The following is a 20,176-nucleotide window of genomic DNA, read 5'->3' as shown; positions in this document are numbered from 1 at the left end:
GTCAGGTATGGAAGGATTTCAGGTGTTCAGTGAAGGTTTGGGATGTGTGCTACATCAGCATGGTAGGGTAATTGCTTATGCCTCGAGACAGTTAAAACAACATGAGAAGAATTACCCGACACATGATTTTGAATTAGCTGCAATTGTTTTTGCTTTGAAGATTTGGCATCACTATCTGTATGGCGTCAGATGTGAGATTTTCACGGATCACAAGAGTTTGAAGTACATTTTCACTCAGAAGGATCTGAATTTGAGGCAAAGAAGGTGGCTTGAGTTGATCAAGGACTACGATCTGACGATTCAGTATCAGCCTGGTAAGGCTAATGTGGTAGCAGATGCTCTGAGTAGGAAATCTTCTGGATTATCAGGTATTCAGCTCACTTTTGATGATTTCCTGATTCGTGATATGGAATGTTTGCAGTTGGAGGTGATTTCCTCCAGTGGTTTGGATTCTGGAGTTTTGACTATGTTGAGCATTCAGTCTTGTTTAGAATACAGGATTCAGGAAGCCCAGAAGTTAGATTCTGATTATTCGACGTTGATTGCTCAGATTGAATCTGGTAAGAAGCCTGAACTCGGAGTTTCTGATTCTGGTACCATTTTCTGCAAGAACAGGTTGTGGATTCCTGTGTTTGGAGATTTGAGGAAAGAGATTCTGTATGAATCTCATCATTCAGGCTACACTGTTCATCCGGGAAGTGGCAAGATGTACGGAGATATGAAGAGTTTATTCTGGTGGCCGGGAATGAAAAAGGTTGTAGCAGATTTTGTTGCTAGATGCGAGGCCTGTCAGTTGGTGAAGGCAGAGCATCGGCGACCAGGAGGACTTTTGCAGTCGTTGCCTATCCCTGAGTGGAAGTGGGAGGAGGTAACGATGGATTTTGCTATGGGTTTTCCTCAATCAAGGCAAGGACACGATGCCATTTGAGTGATTGTGGATCGATTGACGAAGTCTGCTCATTTTCTTCCGATCCGGTGGATCGATTGGCACAACTATATGTGAAAGAGATTGTCAGATTACACGGTGTGCCTAAGGTGATTGTTTCTGATTGAGATGGGCGGTTTACTTCCAAACTTTGGAAGGGTATTCAACAAGGTTTGGGTACGAAGTTCATTTCAGTACAGCTTTTCATCCGCAGACTGACGGACAGTCTAAAAGGACTATTCAGGTACTGGAAGATCTGTTGAGGCTATGTATTTTAGATTTTGGAGGAAACTGGGAAGATCATATTCCTCTGATAGAATTTGCTTACAATAACAGTTTTCAGTCCAGTATTGGTATGGCACCTTATGAAGCTCTGTATGGCCGGAAGTGTAGAACTCCTTTGACTCTGACTAAGGTCGGAGATAGACAGAAGATGGGTGCCACTTTTGTAGATGAAATTGTTAAGAAGGTTAATTTGATCAAAGAAAGGTTGAAAGCTGCACAAGATCGACAGCAGAAATATTACAATCAGAAGCGCGGGTTTGTTGAATTTCAAGTTAGTGACTTTGTGTATGTCAAAGTCAGTCCGATGAAGGGTGTGAGCAGATTTGGCAGAGTGAGTAAGCTCAGTCCAAGGTATATTGGACCTTTTAAAATCCTTGAGAGGATTGGTAAATCTGCTTATCGGGTGTTGTTATCTGATCAGATGTCCGATGTTCATAATGTGTTCCACGTATCTATTTTGAGAAAGTGGATATCTGACTCTGGAAAGAAAGTGTCTGCTGATGAGGTTGAGATTCAGGAGAATTTGAGCTATAAAGAAGACCAGAGTTGATTCTAGCTTACGATGTTCGTAAGTTGAGAAGTAAGCAGATTCCGATGGTTAAGGTGCAGTAGAAGCATCGAACTGCACGAGAAGCGACCTGGGAGAAGGAGTCGGACATGAGGAAGTCGTATCCGTATTTGTTTTGATTGAGTTCTGATTGGACAATGTCGAGGACGACATTTTTTTGAAGTTGGTGAGATTGTAACATCAGTTTTGCTCCTATCGTCCGGGCCGATCGTAGATCGTCCCGGGACGATTAGTTCAAATGTTGTTCCAGATTCTGTACACAAGTTACATGAAAGTTTTCCTGTAGGGATCGTCCGGGCCGATCTGGGATCGTCCCGGGACGATCAGAGCATGACACAAGTCAGAGAACAATCGTCCAAGAAAATTAATTATCGTCCTGAGAAATCGTCCCAGGCTGATTGGATTTTGTTCAGATCGTCCAGAACGGTCGTGCGATCGGCCGGGCCGATCAGAACAATATTTAGCTGAAATCAGCTCATTTTCAAGAGAGAGAAAATCAAATAAATATCTAAAATCATTTTGAGGAGAGAGAAGGTCGAGGGCAAAAGAAGAAAAGTGGATTTTTGGGCAACGCCGGTCCGTTTTCGTCTGTCGAGACAATTCAAGAAATTGGTGTACGCAAGGTAAGGCACATTCCGCCTTTCTCAAATTTTCAGAACGATAAAGTTTGAACGATTTTTCTGTCCGGATTTCGTTTTTGTTAGCGAATTTCGTCCGTAATTTCCGATTGGTTCAGTTTTTACCGCGTAACTTTTGATATGTTTCTGAGGTGCCGAGTGCGCACATTTTGATTATTTTCTGGAGAATTTTGACCGGGTAGTTTTGATTCGGCGGTGTTTTCTTTAGACTGTAATTTTTGACGATGTCTAAAAATGTTTGAGCAGTAGAATAAAAGTCTTATAATGTTGTTGTGAATGTTCTGTGGTAATTTGGTAAAATTCTGATTTGGTGAATTTTGTGTAAATTCCGTATACTGCTGTTATGCCGCCGGATTTTCGTACGATTTCTGAAATTGTCCGGATTTGTTCTGAAATGACATGATATGATTGTGTGCTATAAAAAGGGAGGTATAAGGGGTCAGGATCCTGTGAGATCCTGTCTGTGTCAGGGAAAATCTGAAATGAGCTCTGAAATATGAAAACAAGTTCTATTCCGGATCCGATGATAAGTTCTGTTCTGGTGCTATAAGCACATCTGTTCTGGTGCCATGAGCACAAAGGGAGGCATAAGGGGACAGAATCCGAGAGATTCTGTCAGTGTCTGGGAAGGGAGGCATAAGGGGCCAGAATCCGTTGAGATTCTATCATTGTCAGGGAATCTGTTTTGATTTTTTGATATGTTCTGAATTGATATGTTCTGATACGATTTTGATATGATTTCTGATCTGTACGATTCCGTTCTGTTCTGATTTGATCTGATCTGTACGATTCTGTTCTGATTTGATCTGATCTGTTCGATTCTGTTCTGATTTGATCTGATCTGTCTGATTCTGTTCTGATTCAATTTCTGGAATTATGATTTCTGTGATTTATGTTCTATTCTGATTCGATATATGATTCTGTTGATCTGATTTCTGTACGGATTTAGTTTGATGTGGATTCTGAGGATTTTGATTGGAGGTTTGATGTCTTGCTGAGCTGTTGTAGCTCACCCTTATTTTCTGCGTGGTTTTCGGGTTCTGGGAAAGGGAAGGAAGTCTTGGAGTAGGAGTTCAAAGTCTGATCTGTTATAGGTATTTTGCTCTTTTGATTTTTGTACAGTCATGACTTTTCTGTTTTGTTTTTCTTTCTGTCTGAAAGCCATGAGCTGTATTTGTATATGATTCTTTTGAGGAAGAAAAGATAGATGACCTGTTCCGCTGTATTTTGATGTTTAGTATCTCTGTGTGTCTGTTTATGTGTGTAAATGTTTGGAATAAGATTCTGAAACAAATTCCAAAGCTAGATCCTGGAATCAGTTCAGTATGTTTGAGTATGGCCACGACCCGATACGAGCGGGATCCGTCCCGGTCGGGTTGGGTCGTGACAGATATAACACATAGCCTCGTGATACGAGAAGATGACGAACTCTGTGGGAGCAAGTAGTGCGCCAATAACGAAGAGATTGGATCACAGTGTAAAACTTTTTGTCATATGTGGAATATCGCTGTCGAATGTCATTTAGTTTCTCACTTAGGTAAGCTACTAGGTGACCTTCCTGGGATTAGACTCCTCCAATTCCAACCCCCGAAGCATCGCAGGTCACTTCGAAGACTGGAAAATCAGGAAGTCTCATCATTGGGGCTTCCACCATTCTTTTCTTAATCTCATCAAAAGCTCTAGTGGCTGCCAGGGTCCAGTGAAAACCACCCTTCTTCAGATAGTCGGTGATAGGAGATACAATGGTGCTGAAATTTTGGATAAATCTCCTATAGAAGGTCGCTAGTCTATGGAAGCTGTGGACTTCCCAGATGTTCTGAGGAACAGGCCATTCAACAATAGTTCTCACATTCTCGGGATCTACAGAGACCCCTTGGGCTGACATGATGAATCACAAAAAGATAACACGATCTACAATGAAGGTACATTTCTTAGGATTGGCATAAAGTTGTTCCTTCCATAAGACCTCACAAACTTGCCATAAGTGGTCTAAGTACTGACTCGCCGACTGATTATAAATAAGAATGCTGTCAAAGTAGACAACGACAACTTTCCGATAAGGGTACAACACTTAAGTCATGATCCTCATGAAATTACTCAGGGCATTATCAACCCGAATGGCATGACTCACCACTCGTAGAGACCATCCTTGATTTTGAAGGCAATTTTCCACTCATCTCCAGGTCGGATCCGGATTTGGTGGTATTCACTCTTGAAATTAATCTTGGAGAATAGAGTGGCCCCCGTCATCATATCGAGCATATCGTCCAACCTCGGAATAGGGAAATGATATTTGAGAGTGATTTTGTTGATAGCATGGCTATCAACACATATTCGCCAAGATCTGTAATTCTTAGGAGTAAGATGGGCTGGCACCGTACAGGGACTAAGACTTTCCTTAATGAAACATCACTGCAGTAACTCATCTACCTGTTTCTTAAGTTCAGCATGTTTTGTTGGTTTCATGCAATAGTGTGGAAGATTATGAAGGGAGGCTCCAGGGACGAATTCTATGGCATGATAAATGTCTCTAAGTGGGGGTAACTGATCTGGGAGATCATCAGCAAATTTTCCCAGAATGGGGTGGACTTCCTGAGGAATAGGGTCATCAGATTCAACGGGAATGTCACGACCGACTAAGGAGTATAGTGGTGCATCTTGAGCTATCTTAGAATCGAGAACCTTGCCGGTGACCAGGTTCAGTCCTTTCTTGGACTTAATAAGGTTGGATTTGGAGTCATACTTAACCTGGGGCTGCGATGAAAAAAGCTTAATCTTTTTGGCCGCATGTTCAATCATGCAGATGTTTGAACATCCATAGATGTGGACATCGTTATCAAAAATCCAGGTGCGACCCAGAAGGATTTGTCAAACATCCATAATCAACACATCGAACCAAACATTCTCCATGTAGTCAGCAAAGGAGATAGGTATGATGCTTCGTTCTTTCATCTCCAAGGCAGTGGAGTTGACCCATGCTACCTTATATGGGTTGGGGTGACGAACGGCAGAAAGATCCAACTTGGACACCATGTTGGAGGATACAGCATTTATGCAGCTACCACTATCCACGATGACTTTACAGTTCTTATCCTTGATTTTGGTGTAGGTATGAAAAATTGTCGTCCTATGCCAGTCATTAGTGGGAGTAGGGTGTCATAGTGCGCATCTCACCATGCAGATGGGAGAGGTGTTCAGTTTTTGAAGGCAATGGAGGACAATAGTGTCATCATCCTCCTCGAAGAATTCGCCTTCATCCTCGACTTGGTGGATCTGATCAACCTCAAGCTCGAGATCGTCCTCTGTGATTTTCTCGATGATTGATACTTTATAGGGACTAGAGCACTGAGAAGTGATATGCCCATACCCCTATCATCGAAAGCACTTGGTCTCGGGACTGGACCGAGGGGTATCTGGGGTGGGAGGTTTACTCCTAAAATCAGATCGAGGTGCAGGAGGAATAGTGGGTGGTCGGGTAGTACTCCTTGGGCTGGTCAGGCAGTAGGAGTGTGAGGAGTGAAACTACCGAAAAATCTATAGGAAGGCCTCGAGTCATGGGATCGACTCGAGTGCTAGGAACGGGTCTCCTCCAAAATCTAGCACTAGGTTATAGGCATTCTCAAGAGTAGTAATGTTCCGGGAAAACAGTTCGTTGTGAAGATCCTCTCACACCCTGGTACGAAACCTAGACAAGATCTGCACTGGGGTGGTAGAGGTCTCTCCTTTTCAGCTAATCACGTAGTCATCAAAGGACGTGATACACTTCTTAACTGATTTGTTGCTCTGAGTTAGCCTATTCCACCTATCCAACAATCTAGGGAAGTACAAGGGAGGCAAATACTTCTACTTAAGTTCACGCTTCATGGATGGCAAATCAGTGATGGGATACTCATTCCTAGCTTCTCTAAGGCTCTCTAGATTGGACCAAAATCCGTGATTGCGATAAGATCTTGCACGATTTCTTGATAAAAACAATTATGATTTAAACTATTAGCATTCAAAACGACAAAATAAAATGTAAGAGGGATAGCCACGCTTAGGCCAAATCACATGCCAAGCACATGGATTATCAAAACAACTTAGAATTTCAACAACATGTGAATTAAGTAGCTTTCAACAAAAATTTCTAATCTAACAATAAGATAGTAACATAGAAAGCACACTCTATCCTATGTTTACTAAGCTTAGGCATAAGGCGAAGCACGGCTCCTTGTGACTTGTCACCACCTACAAGATTAGGGGATTAAGAAAGTAAATGAAAAGGGGAAGAAGTTCACCCTTGAGAAGGTCTGGAGACAATTTGCCAATGGACGCCGGCAAGTTGCTCTTCGATGGTCTCTGATAGCGTGAAAATAATGCTGTCCACGTACTCTTCGATGGAACGATCAACTTTCGGGTTGAAATCGAAGAAGGTGGAGTGGAAGATGTTAACGTATCCTTGCTCATCATAAGCAAATCCGTAGTCAAGCTCCGGATCGGCCATTCATTGGCTTTGGAAGGATGATGTGTAGCCAGAGACCAATGCCAATCCCTTGAAGCTCCACTAGAGAGGAAGAAGTTTCTCTCAAAATTGAAGTAAAGAGGAGGAGGGGATGGCCAGCCAAGGAAGGAGGGAACGACTTTAATTTTGTTCAGGTTTTGGTGGAGGGAAAGTGTTTCAAACAATCCTCCAATTAATCTCTATGATTGGGAGGAAAGGGGCGGCGACAAGAGAGAGGGGTTTAGGGATTTGTTTCCAAAACTTAATATAAGAATTTTGGAAAGTAATAAGGAGGTGGGGGATTTTTGAAATTTCGGCCAAAGAGGGGGTATGAAGGTTTGAATTAATTCCAAAGGGAGGGATGGGCCTTAGAAAATAAACCCAAAGGAATTAATGAGGGGGCCGGCGGATTAATGGGCTAGGAAGGGGTTTTAAGGAAGCTTTTAATGCTTCCTTAATTTAGGGAATCAAATTTGGGATGAAATATTCCATCCTAATTTAATTTAAAATCAATAGGAAAGGATTTGGGAACTTTCCTAAAATATGAATGATATTTTAGGTAACTTTTTAAATTCAAATAAATTTGAATTTTGCAAAGTTATTTAGTTACCTAAATTATTCAACCCAATTAGGAAAGGAGTAATTGTAAGCAATGATGAAGAGGAGGCCAAGTGGGGGGTGGGGCCGGCGGCTTGTGTGGTGACCATGGTTGGTGGTGGGGGCATCGAAGGAGGGATCGGATGGGGTGGAGTTGGGAAAATTAGCCTAAGGTGAGAGTGGAGCTAATATGGACGGCAGTTTGGATGGTTAGAGGGGTGGTGGGCCGGTGGTGTAGGGTGGGGGAAAGTGGTAAGATGAAATAATAGAACGAACCACGAATACGGCCGTCTCCAAGGTTGGTGGGTGATCCTATTTCTCTCTCCTAGGGATTTCTTTCTTCAAACACTCAAGATCTCACAAAGAACTCAAGCAATGGGAAATTTATTTTATCATTCAACCATTAACATGCAAAGAGAACAAGAGGGATATATATAGCCTCGTACAAATGACTCAAGAAAATAAAACGACAACGATGTCATCTGGGCTTACATACGACCTCCCTTAAGGGGTAAAAATGAAAACACTAATAAAACAAATACAACATAAAATAATAAAGAAAAATACATAATACGACTCAAAAGTACATCGACTCAATCAGGGTCATAGATCGACAGCCACGTCTCTGATAGACTTTGCAAGCTCCGATGTCCCCATCAGGTTCTCTAGCGAGTATGATAACAAAATATTCCGCTCTTTGAACAATTTTCATAATCATTCAAAAGAAACGGTCAGCTTAACTGAGCAACAAGGCTTGCAATATTTTGTTAACCATATTTAAATTACAAAAAAAATAGGCGAGTCAGTCTAGTTTATTCTTAGGCTAATACCTCTGAATTGTTGATTCTTTGTGGGTTCTAATATATTTGGTATGCTTTATGATCTAATTTTGTTTCTATTACGGAGTATCCTTCTTTGTAGATTTCGTTTTTTGCATGCAATTCATGTTTATCTACTGTTTTTTCCTTACATTTTCCTATCATTTAACTATTTATGTTTGGGAACCTGCATGAACATGAAATATTTTGTTTCCCTTCATGTTATAGTTAACTCCATATTTCAATTAGCATTCAAATTTTCGTATTATGAGTTAATTCTAGATTGTATATGCAGTGTCCTTTTTTATTCTTTTTTATTTGTATTGTATGGTTATAAAAAGTAAGAAGGTAAGAATTAACCTTCTATTTAAGTAAATATTTATAATCTCATTTAAATGTAGAATGATGATGACGATGACTGGTTCCCAGAGGATTTGCATGAAGCATTTAAAGAAATGAGAGAAAGGAAAATATTTGATGTATCAGATATGTATACTATTGCGGATGCATGGGGTTGGCCTTGGGAAAGAGAACAAAAGTCAAGAAAGCCATTGAAATGGTCACAAGAATGGGAAGTTAATCTGGGAATTAAAATTATGAAGAAGGCAAGTTACTTGTTCTCTTGTTGCTTTTTTAATCATTATAGGATAAATACGCTTGATGATAAACTTGTTAATTCATAGTACGGTTGGTATATAGCCACCAATTGTTGTTTATAATTAGTGTTTAGGTTTAGAGTGTGAGAGAATAATCAAATTTTACATCTCAGTGACCCACCACAAAAATTTTTTTCTTATATTATAGAAACAATTCATAATGAAATGTCTCTATAATTAATATCTATAAGCTTTATCATTCTAGTAAATCTTGTTGCCTTCTGTAACTAATATGGTGAAAGAGAGATTTACTCTTCTTTTATAGCTTACCTATGGATGAAAAGATTATTGTAGTTTGTAAACTCAAGTGGCTTCGTGATTTCTGCATTTGTTGTAAGTATTATTTCAAGTTTTCTTATGCTAGCCTTTTCAATCAATGTTTGGAATGAAGTTATAAACCGACCAGGAAGCTTTGCATTTCAATGGTTTTGTTTAAAGCATGATTATTAATTATAGAACTATATATTTCCACTTTATGAGGCTCTCAGGATGTCTCCATTTGTTAGATATGTAATTATCCTTGAACATCAATTGCCTTTCTCCATATACAAGATAGTGCTAAGGCATTCAGTGAACTTGCAGATTCATCTTATAACTAAAAAGGCTAATTTTTTTCTTAATCATCATTTGTCGTGGATATACCTATTTTTTGTGGTTGTTTTATAAAACTTTCATATGTTAGGATTGATCCAGTATAAGTAGCAAATTAAGAGAATCAAGACTTAAGCACCCATCTTTTTTTTTAACTTTTTTTCTTTATTTATGTTGAGTTTGTATGCTGGCTGTTATCAGGTGTTTAAAACTTCCAATTTCTCATGACTATAAACAATTATAAACATCTAGTTTAGTTTGTGAACTCAATTTATCTGCAAAGTAGCATACCTATTAGTTCCTCGGAAAAACAATAACAAAACAAATTGGGCAAAATTTCAAATAGTTTTGGATTTCATGAAATGAAATGTTGAAATCGGATTCCTTACTTGCAAAGTAGTTGCCGCCATTAATGATGATGTTTCTCATCTCTTGCCTGTTAAGGGGGCACATATGAAAACATAAGACCTGATGAAAGTTAATATCAACCAATGAGAGATAATTTAGAAGTGAAGTCTATGTTCTGTGGCTTTGCGCTTGACAAGATAAGGAGATGGTATATCTCAGAAGAGCCGTTGGAAGAGAAGGTACTTTATTATATATTATTCATTAGGGGACCCTTTATTTGCAATAGAGAAAGGAGTGCAATATTTTAAGGAACAATTAAATAAATGTACATATTTTGGTTAGACTTGAACCTGATGTGGGCTCCGAAAATTCGGCCCCGGCCTCCGCGCTCGCTTTTCTTTTATTCAGCGAGGGAGTTTTAACGAAATATGTTCCGGGGTAAATTTTGGAAGGCAGATGGGTTTGTAGATAAGACACTACCCAGAGATTTCGCCCTCATTTTAAGAGGACTTTATGATCTGAGTTCCGGTTTCCTATAGGCGCAAGCCCCTATAGTTAATTACCCCTCCCGATCACGAGAGAGAACTTTCGATTAAGGCTAGTCATCAATCAGATACGTATAGAATACGTGTTATCTGGCATATAGTAGCAGCAATGGGTTTAGGTATTGGTAGAAATTGAAGGATTAAAGGTTTTGAAGGATTTGATATTTAAAGTAGAAATTGCACCATCTTTCACTTAAAGAGTATGGTAGGGGAATGGATGATGGGCCCGATCAAGATCCCATGGTTCCGTCGTCCCGGGCCATCGTGGTCCCTGGTCTACTTAGTCAGAGGAGGTAGTCGACCCAACCTGACAGAAGGATCCTTGTCGGCAGCCATGGGTTGCTTCGTCCAAGGGAACCTTGTAGATCGGGGTTGAATGTTTATCTAAGGGGACAAATTTGAATCCACCTTAGCTTACAGAGGGATTTGTGCCCTATCGATCATATCCTATTGATTCATATCTCAAGGATTTGATGCCAATAAGGAGCGTATTGGCTCTGGCCATAACCGGTATATCATGGTGCCATTTGGCGGCAAAACCACGCGGGTTCAGAGGGCCCCGTGGTCTCGTAACCGTTTATTCCTTGCGGGTGGGCTATTAGCGGCAGACCGCCGGTTAGAGGGACACGCTACCACGTCCTTACTGGTATGAGATTGTTTGAGAATGGATCCAGTATATTGTCGACTAGGCATTAGCTCTTTGTGAGCTAGAGTTTTAATTTGAATTTGTCCACCCCTGGCAGACTGTGCGGAGGTGGATGGATTTTGCTTTGAGTGATATTTTTGATGGATTGATTTTCAGATTTAAATATCTGGATTTGAGATTTTAGATTTTGGGCATTTTATGGGTATAGTTTGGAAGACATTTGGATATTTAGGCGGATATTTTGAAAATATTTGGGAACCCCTCCGGTTGAATTTGCATTCAACCTACGGCCATCATCGGGTAGCTGAGGCACTTGAAAATATTTTGAACCTTGTAGATGTTTACAGGGCATTTTGAAATATATTGTGAAACCCTCCGGTTGAAATCTGCATTCAAACGGCCATCATCGGGGTGTTTTTGGGTCATTTCCATTTGTTGATTTAACCTTGTTCAACTCGACAAAAACTGTTGTTCAGGATCGGTTTCTCATAGGCTTTGTCCTTTGTTCATGAATTTTCCTTAATTTAGGCATTGAATGCCTAAAAAGGAATGTATTTAAACAAATACAACGTCGCTACAACCGTGTATTCTATTTAATAGTTCGAACCCTGTCGACTCCTATTGAATTCCGTATAGAAGGATCGGGTTTTTTAGGCTCATGCCTTTGGTTCATGAACTTTCTTTGTTGAAGGGCCTTGAAGGCCGAATATGAATGTTGTAGACGCCTTTATGTCTGCTTGTATCAGTGTTTGCAGATCCGGTGGCGTTGATATATATTGTAGACGCCTTCTGTCTGCTTGTATCAGTGTTGCAGATCCGGTGGCTTGCATTATATTATTGTAGACGCCTTCTGTCTGCCTTGTATCAGTGTTGGCCCAGATCCGTCGTTGCATTATATATTGTAGACGCCTTCTGTCTGCTTGTATCAGTGTGCAGATCCGGTGGCGTTGGATTTTGATGTTGACTCCCCCCTTTTTCTTCAATCACCGGGGATGGGTCTTTCTGGAACTTTGGATATTGGACTTGATTTGACTCCCCCTTTCTCATTCACCGGGGAAGGAATTCTTTGGACCTTGAAGTCACTGATTGTTTGCTTCACTTTGAGAAGATCTCCTTTCAGATCTTTTAGTGTAGTTAGAGTTTTTCGTACTTCGGTTGCTATTGTACCTGAAAGCTTGTAGATCTTGACCACCAAAATATCGTAGGTGATATTCTGTCTTGTGTCCACAGTGATTCATGTTACAATGCACTGTTGTTATCCACAAGTATCATTTGCTAGGAGATCGGTTGTATCCGCTACGACCTTCTAGTAGTATTCGTAGGAAACCTTTTGCTTGCATGAAAACCACCTTCACCAATCTCAGGTGGTTTGTTGTTGGGTTGATACTTGTTTGTAGAAATGGGCTCCTCCATCATTTGGTCTCCTGCATCGCCATCTCAAATCAACCGACGGTCGTCAGGATGTCGAGGATAGTTTGTACTTGGTCCACAGTGAATTCGTTGTGCCTTATGAGGTCTCACTGTTGTATATCCACAAGTGGCTCGTGCTTAATTTTGGAGGGGAACCGTTGCAGCCACTACGAGCTCGTTGGGCAGATACTCGTAGGGGAGTCGTTGTCCAATATTTTGCCTTTTCCCACCTTCACCAAATCTCAGGTGGGTGGCTTTTGACTGCGCGTGGATGTGAGAAGGCGCATGATGCTCAAACCAGCGCTCAAGTTCAAGGCCTTTCAGGATCAGGTTTAAATCGGTTCATGGAGCTTAATGGCTAAGCCTCAAGTTCTTATGTCCTCTGTAGTCTGAGTCTTACGTTTCAATTTAGGTGCCTTTCACACTTAGTTCTCTTGAATTGAATCTGAATGATGTCCAACTGATTGTTCGGAGTTCTTCTGGAGTCTTTTTGAGTTCAATTTGATTTTATTTTGTTTGGAATTTTCGGTCCTCAGTTCTGTCTTGATTTTATTTTGGATTTGACCTTTAGGAGTTCATTTCAATTTTGTCCGCCTCTACACATATTCAATCAAGTTCGACAGTCCACAGTCTACAGTTCATGTTCATGTTCCAAGGGTCCACCTGCTCTTTCTTATTTGGTCCAGAGGTTTTGTTCTTTTGAGTTCAAAACCAGGTCCCGAGTGTAAGTAGTATTTTTTCACCCGAAATTTCGGCCATGCCTCCCGGCGTCTTCCCCCGTTTAGGGGGAAAATTGACGGAAAACTGGGCCTTTCCCACCACGCAAGAAAAAGCGTGTTATGGTGGTTGCCCTTCTTTTCGAGGGACACCCGGCCGATTTGTAAACGTCTTTTTCCCCACCACGCTAAAGAAAAGCGTGTTATGGGTCTTCTACGGTACCTGTTGCAAGAGAAAAGCGGTTTTTCCCCGCAACGGGTACTTATGGGCCATCCCTACTTCGGTCGTATGCATCGCACCGGGTTCCCTTCCCACCACGCTAAGAAAAGCGTGCATGGGTAGACCACTGACTCGCCACGCATGACGAGGTAAGAGAGCGGGAGGCGACTGTCCGCCTCGTCGTAGGCGTCGGACCGGGGTCCCATCCCACCACGCGCAATAAAGGCGTGTATAGGCGGTTTTCCGGTCCGTCGTACACATCGAGGACGAAAGCCTGAGTTTAGAGGGTTATACCTTCGGGGCCGGTGGACCGGCGGATCGGCGGTTCGGACGTCGAGGTAAGGGACGACGGGCACATACATTTTTTTTAATTATTAATTATAATTAATATTAATTACTGTAATAATTAATTAATTATAATATATAATTAATTATTAATTATTAATTAATTATATTTAGTAAATTAATTATAATTATAATTAAATAATGATTAACTATAATTAATCGAGATTAATCATAATTAATCAAATAATTATAATTTATAATTAATTAATAAATATTAATTAATAATAATTAATTAATTAATTATGACTATAATTAAATAATTAAAAATAATTAATAATTATTATAATCAATAATTATAAAAAAAACTCTTTTTTTTTTATTTGGCCAAAGAAGCGTCTGAAAGGTAGAAAGTTACCTTCGGCCAGTAAGCTCCCGTGCGGCTTCCGATCGGGGAGGGGAACGTCGACGAAGGAGTAAAGTCGAACAGCCACAGAAGGAGTCGGAGAGGCAATCGAAAGGGAGGAAGTTATCTTCACAGTCGGCGGGCTCCCCTGGCTTTCGATCAAAATGTCGTAACTTCCGGTCCGAATGGAAGGGAAAGTCGCAGAAGGAGCAAGGTCGGACCAGCTACGAAGGATCGAAGAAGCGATCGAAAGGTAGGAAGTTGTCTTTACAGCCGGCGAGCTCCCGTTCGCGCTTTCGATCGAAATGTCGGACTCCCGATCCAAGAGGAAGGGAAGTCGTCGGTTGAGCGAAGTCGAATAGAGCAGAGGGGGTCGGAGGGGAAGAGTGCGTGAGAAAAGGCGAGAGGAGGAAGAGCAGAGGCCGAAGGCCTCGTTGCCTTGAGCCTTTTAACGACTCGAGTGAGTCGTGCGAGCGACCTGCGAGACGCGACGCTCGGTATGGCCTCGACGTGCGACGAGCGGCGCTGGATCGTGTACAGCAGGTGAGGATTTGAGGGATTTTTTTTTATTTCTTTTTTTTTTTTGTACAGCAGGTCAACACCTGACTATAACATCAAGTCTTTATCCCACTATATGGGGTTGACTCATGAATTCTTCTCCTTTATTGTGTTCTGTTAAGGGTCAAATTCTTATTTAAATTTAATAAAGATATGTTATTTCTAATATTTTCTAACCAAGTCTTATTAGGACTCTACCTTTCTTAACATAAATTAAATCTAATACATCTACTCTCCTAACCGGGTCATCAGAAGGCCTCCGTTTTTTGTTACCAAACTATCTAAGGCAACTCTCTCTAATCTTATCTTTCATTGGAGCTACTCCAGCCTTTTCACATATTTGCTAGTTTTGTATCATTTCTCTATGAGAAAAGTCACTCATCCATCTTAGTATCCTCGTCTCTGCAATACTTAACTTAATATTATGCTTCTCTTTTAAAGGCCAACATTCTGCACCATAAAGCATCGCAGGTCTCACCACCATCTTATAGAAATTTCCCTTAAGTTTGAAGGAGACTTTTTTATCACACAACAAGCCTGATGCATTTCTCTACTTCAACCATCCAACATTGTTTCTACTAATAATATCCTCATATATTTCACTATCACTTTGAATAATAGACCCAAAATATCTAAAATGTGTACTCTTATTAATGACTTGATCATCCATAATTACAATCCCTTCATTAGATCTATTGCTATTAAAATTATACTCCATATAATCAGTTTCAGATCTACTCAAATGAAAACTTTTAGACTCTAAAGTTGACTTCCATAATTCAAGTTTTCCTTCAAGAAGAATATCATCAGCAAAAAGCAACCTTTTGTAAATGTCTAGTGAGAACATCCATGACTAAAAAAAAAAGATATGGGTTTAAGGTTGATCCTTGACGTAATCCAACTAAAATAGGAAAATACTTGGTCAAACCACCACGTATTTGAACACAAATAATAGCTCCTACTTACATATCCTTAATGGCTTGAATATAGGTAGTATTAACCCCTTTCTTTTTTAGAACTCTCCATAACAATTCTCTTAAAACTTTATCATATGATTTCTCTAAATCAATAAATATCATATGTAGATCCTGCTTATTCTCTCAATAAATATATAGCTTCATTGTAGACCTATCCGGCATGAATCCAAATTGATTATGAGAAACATTACTATCACGCTACAACCTATGCTCCATAAATCTCTCCCATAGCTTTGAACCTAACTGATGAACTGAAATCGTCACCCCAAGAAGACAGGATAGTCTTCTTGGGAAATGGTAGCTAAGCCTATAAGAGTAATAGGGTTATCAGTTGCAATAAGTTCTGTTTTTTAGACATGCTGACCTACTAGAGAGTAGCCAAACTATTCATTCCATATGGAGAGCATAAGATTAAATTCTAATTGAATTAAATTATTATCTTTCTTAGTTTGCTTGTCGTTATTATGTTTTTTTATTTTTTGCTGATTGTTGATTAGAGAAGAATAATTAATGGGCATGAAGGAATCTCCTCTCGCCTAAACTTATCTCCTGATCTCTGGATTTGCTATAGATGCCAAGGATGGCTGAATATATGATGTTTATGTAATTTTATAGGAGGTTATTTTTGTTTTCCATGCAATATATTTGAGGTGGTGACACTCGATGGAGGGAAGAAAATGACTGCTTGATGGACGTAAGGAAGATGAGAAGAAACAAAAATACTGGCTCTGACTGTAGCACCAAAGATGGGGGTGGCACCTGCAGCAGCAAGCATGATGGTGTTGTCAACAATGACAAAGATTGCAGCAGTGACAGTAGAGTTTAATGCACCATTGACTACCATGTCCTTCCTAAGCATTGTTCCTTGATGTTGCCACCTTGTGTCAACCAGCTCCAATATCTGATGTAGTGGTCAGAAGGTGAAGCCAGCTGGCCAGAGCTGGCTAGGGAACTGAGTTCACTTAGAATAGACTAGCCTGGTTAAGCCCAATACCCCCTTTACTTCATTGTTATTACATCTTTATCAGCTTAAATTGGTATCCTTAGTCCAAGTTATGTGGTAGGCATTGCACTCTGATTATTTATTTGGTTATTGATATGGTTTAAGTGTAAAACTCCGATTTCATCATTTCGATCACTGGGTGTTATAAATAAGCAGATTAGACTTATTTTCTTAGCTGCACAGTAACTTTCATTTCAGTTCTATCCCAGTCTAGCCCAGTACCCCCCCCCCCCCCCCCCCCCCTACTTCATCGTTATTCCATTATGATCACTGTCACCAGCTTAATTGGTATACTTCAAGTTCATGCGGTATGTTATTTTTTTGGTAATTGATTTGGTTAAACACATGCAACATCTTCTCTGTCCGTGAATGCTATAAATAAACAGATTATACTTGTTTTCTTAGCTTCATATTAATTTGTAATTCAGTTGGTTAGCATAATGCATTAATTGACATTCTCGGAACCAATCCAAGCAAAATGATCTGTGGTGAGATTGTGCAAGATGACACAGTTAGTCGAGATTAATATGAAATTATGACCTGATCAAGCTGAGAGAAGAAAGATACGAGATAAATTCAAACTGAATACCATTGTCAATGCCAAGAAGCTAGCTAAATTGTCAGATTCATTTTACACCAAGTACTCATAACGGTGATGCCACTTTGCTAGTTAGGGCCTTAATTTTCATTTTAGAATGTGGTATGGTCATTACTTTCAACTTTGTGATTATATAATTTTGAAAAGGAAACGTGTTTCTCCAAACTCATTTATAGAATTAGATATTGATATCAGTTCTCCAAGCTCAAGTTGTTTTGATTCACCGTATATATAAAAAAATATAAAATCAAGACAAAAGTGTTTTGATATCCCTTTAAGTAGCAAGACAGGATTGAATTTGGTCGCAATAAAGATAACATGTGCCTAAATATAAGTCACCGTGTTTTGACTTTGTATATTTCGCTTGCAAGTTGCGCTTAGTTGTCTATTTGGTAGGGTTGCCTGAAGTGACATTTGAGTGTGACAGATGAACTAAGTTCGGCTTAATATAAGAAAATTCTAGTGGAGAAACTGGAGACCAGCGAGTCACTTTTCAAATTGCTGAAGTTCTCGTGCTTTGAAATTTGTCTAACGCATTTTTTAGCAGCCTTTCATACTTGTTTGTTTGTTTGTGGATCATGTGTTCACACTCAAATTGACATCTTTATTCTGACCCATATATAGCTTGGTTGCTTTGTTTTTCATCCCCGATTATGAGTGATTGTACGTTTCTTGAAGACTTCACATCGATGTTTCCTTAGTGAAACTGAATATAAAATGTTTTTTTTTATAAGTACTTTGTTAAATTTCAGGTGATTGAATTAGGTGGAAAGCCAACCATTGGAGACTGTGCAATGATATTACGCGCTGCTTTAAGAGCTCCCCTTCCCTCAGCATTCTTGACAATTTTGCAAGAAACTCATAAGCTTGGCTTTACTTTTGGGAGGTAAGATTCTAAGAAATACATTGGTTGTGATGGCATTGAATATATATATTATGTCTTCTAAAAGTCAATAATATGCGCTTGAATTCATAGTGCACTGATTGAAAAAAAAAATATGCAAATCTTAGTGTGTAGGGTTCAAGCACTCACCCCGCCTAAAAAAAGTCAATTATACTGTTAAACTTTAGTTATTTATTCATGTCTTCTTTGTAAGGGCCAATATTTTATAGCATCTATGATTCGGATAGAGTTGATTGTTGTGTCTGAAACTTAAAATTTGCTCAATAATTTCTCTTATTTTAGTTGTCCTCAAATTGTTTTGATTTTATTCGAGGAAGGCCTTTACAAAACTAATTCAATTCAACTAAAAATTAACTCGGTATATATGCATATACATTTGTAAACATGCATATATTCATTAATATAGATATAAAAGATAACACTTCTAGAATGAATCACTTTGTTGTAAAATGAAGGTACATAACTGTGTATTGCTCGTCATTTGACTTTACAAGGTATTACACAGCTGTGTATTTATTTAAGTATGAATCACCTTGCTGTATAACACAAGTATATTGATGTGCGCTGCTCTTCCTGAGTTTATAATGCAGTACAATAATTGTGAAGTTCTTCTAGCATAAATATTGCTATAGAACAGTTGTGTACTGCTTTTTCATTCAATTTAGAAGATAGTACATAGTTGTGTACTTATTTTAAAATAAATTACTTTGTTGTAAAACAAAAGTACATATTTTTCTACTGATCGTCTTTGAGTTTAGGGTGCAGTTCGTAGTTGCATGCTTGTTTTAATATGAATCTCTTTGTTCTCAAAACAAATATTTAGTTGCGGTCTGCTCTTCCTTCAAGTTTATAATGCTTTTACATATTTGTGTACTTATTCTAAAATAAATTACCTTGTTATATACACAAGTTCAAAAACTGTGTACATCTTATTAAATAGAATAAGTATCGTAAGCTTCTAAAATGAAAATTATTGGTTCAAAAAACTTTTACAAGGGGAAACAAACCTTCATCCCTAGCAAAGCATACCATTAAGCCAGAAAATTTTGTAAAACAAAATAAAGGGGATGAATTGATGGTAAATTTCAATTTATAGTTTTAAACCCAAGCAATGGATTCAACCAAATTTATTGGAGAAGCTTGCCAATCTTCATCCTTCATCATAATGATCATCATTCCTTTTTTTTTTTGGAATTTTTTTCAAATGATCTTTATTTTTCTCATGGGGTAAGGGGAGGGGGACGTACCTCCCTAAAAAACTATGATTTCTAATTTTGATCTCCCGCCTTATTCCAAAAAATAAAAATTTCTGTGTATTTTTGCTGAATAGCCCAGCCAACTCTAAATTTTTTGCTCATCTTCCATCTTGTACTCTCATGGCTCGGCACATGATCTATCTGCCAAAAATGAATCGACGCATGTTCTGGAGAGGAAACCGTGATTAGGAAGGGATTTCTTTAATAACTTTGTGTATCCTTTCTTTCTTTTTCTTTTTCTTTTTCTTTTTTTTTTCTTTGAAATTTTGCTTTGTACTTGTGGGCTCCGAAAATTCGGCCCCGGCTCCGCCCGTGTTACTTTTCTTTGGGGGAGTTTTAACGGAATTAAGTTCTGGGGTAATATTGGAAGGCATATGAGTTTGTAGATAAGACTACCCAGAGATTTCGCCCTCATTTTGCAAGGACTTTATGATCTGAGTTCTGGTTTCCTATAGGCACAAGCCTAGTTAATTATCCCTCCCGGTAACGAGAGAGAACTTTCAATTAAGGCTAGTCGTCAATTAGATATATAGAGATACATGTTATCTAGCATGTATTAGCAGCATGTGCATAGGTATTTGAATAGTTTGGAGATTTGGAATATTGACATTTAAAATAAAAAATTTACCATCTTCCACTTAAAGAGGATGATGGGGGAATAGATGATGGACCTAATCAAGATCCCATGGTTCCGTCGTCCTGGGCCATCGTGATCCCTGGTCTACTTAGCAGAGGAGGTAGTCGACCTA

General features: G+C 39.3%; 1 protein-coding gene across 6 annotated transcripts in view; it reads left to right on the top strand.

Moving 5' to 3' along the window:
• LOC110093673 overlaps positions 1–20,176 on the top strand; it is a 162,018-nt gene that overhangs the window by 132,061 nt on the left and 9,781 nt on the right. For 5 of the 6 annotated variants that reach the window (XM_028698829.1, XM_020818633.2, XM_020818636.2 and 2 more), the window contains 2 exons: positions 8,713–8,916; positions 18,020–18,153. In XM_028698829.1, the coding sequence (XP_028554662.1) occupies positions 8,713–8,916; positions 18,020–18,153 (338 nt within the window). The remainder of the gene's footprint in view (positions 1–8,712; positions 8,917–18,019; positions 18,154–20,176) is intronic. The other variant, XM_028698830.1, reaches the window with a different exon arrangement.

The sequence above is a fragment of the Dendrobium catenatum genome, unplaced genomic scaffold, assembly GCF_001605985.2.
Source record: "Dendrobium catenatum unplaced genomic scaffold, ASM160598v2 fragScaff_scaffold_1157, whole genome shotgun sequence".
Taxonomy (NCBI): Eukaryota; Viridiplantae; Streptophyta; class Magnoliopsida; order Asparagales; family Orchidaceae; genus Dendrobium; species Dendrobium catenatum.
The sequence above is the reverse complement of the archived record's forward strand: the minus strand, read 5'-3'. Positions and strand labels throughout refer to the sequence as shown.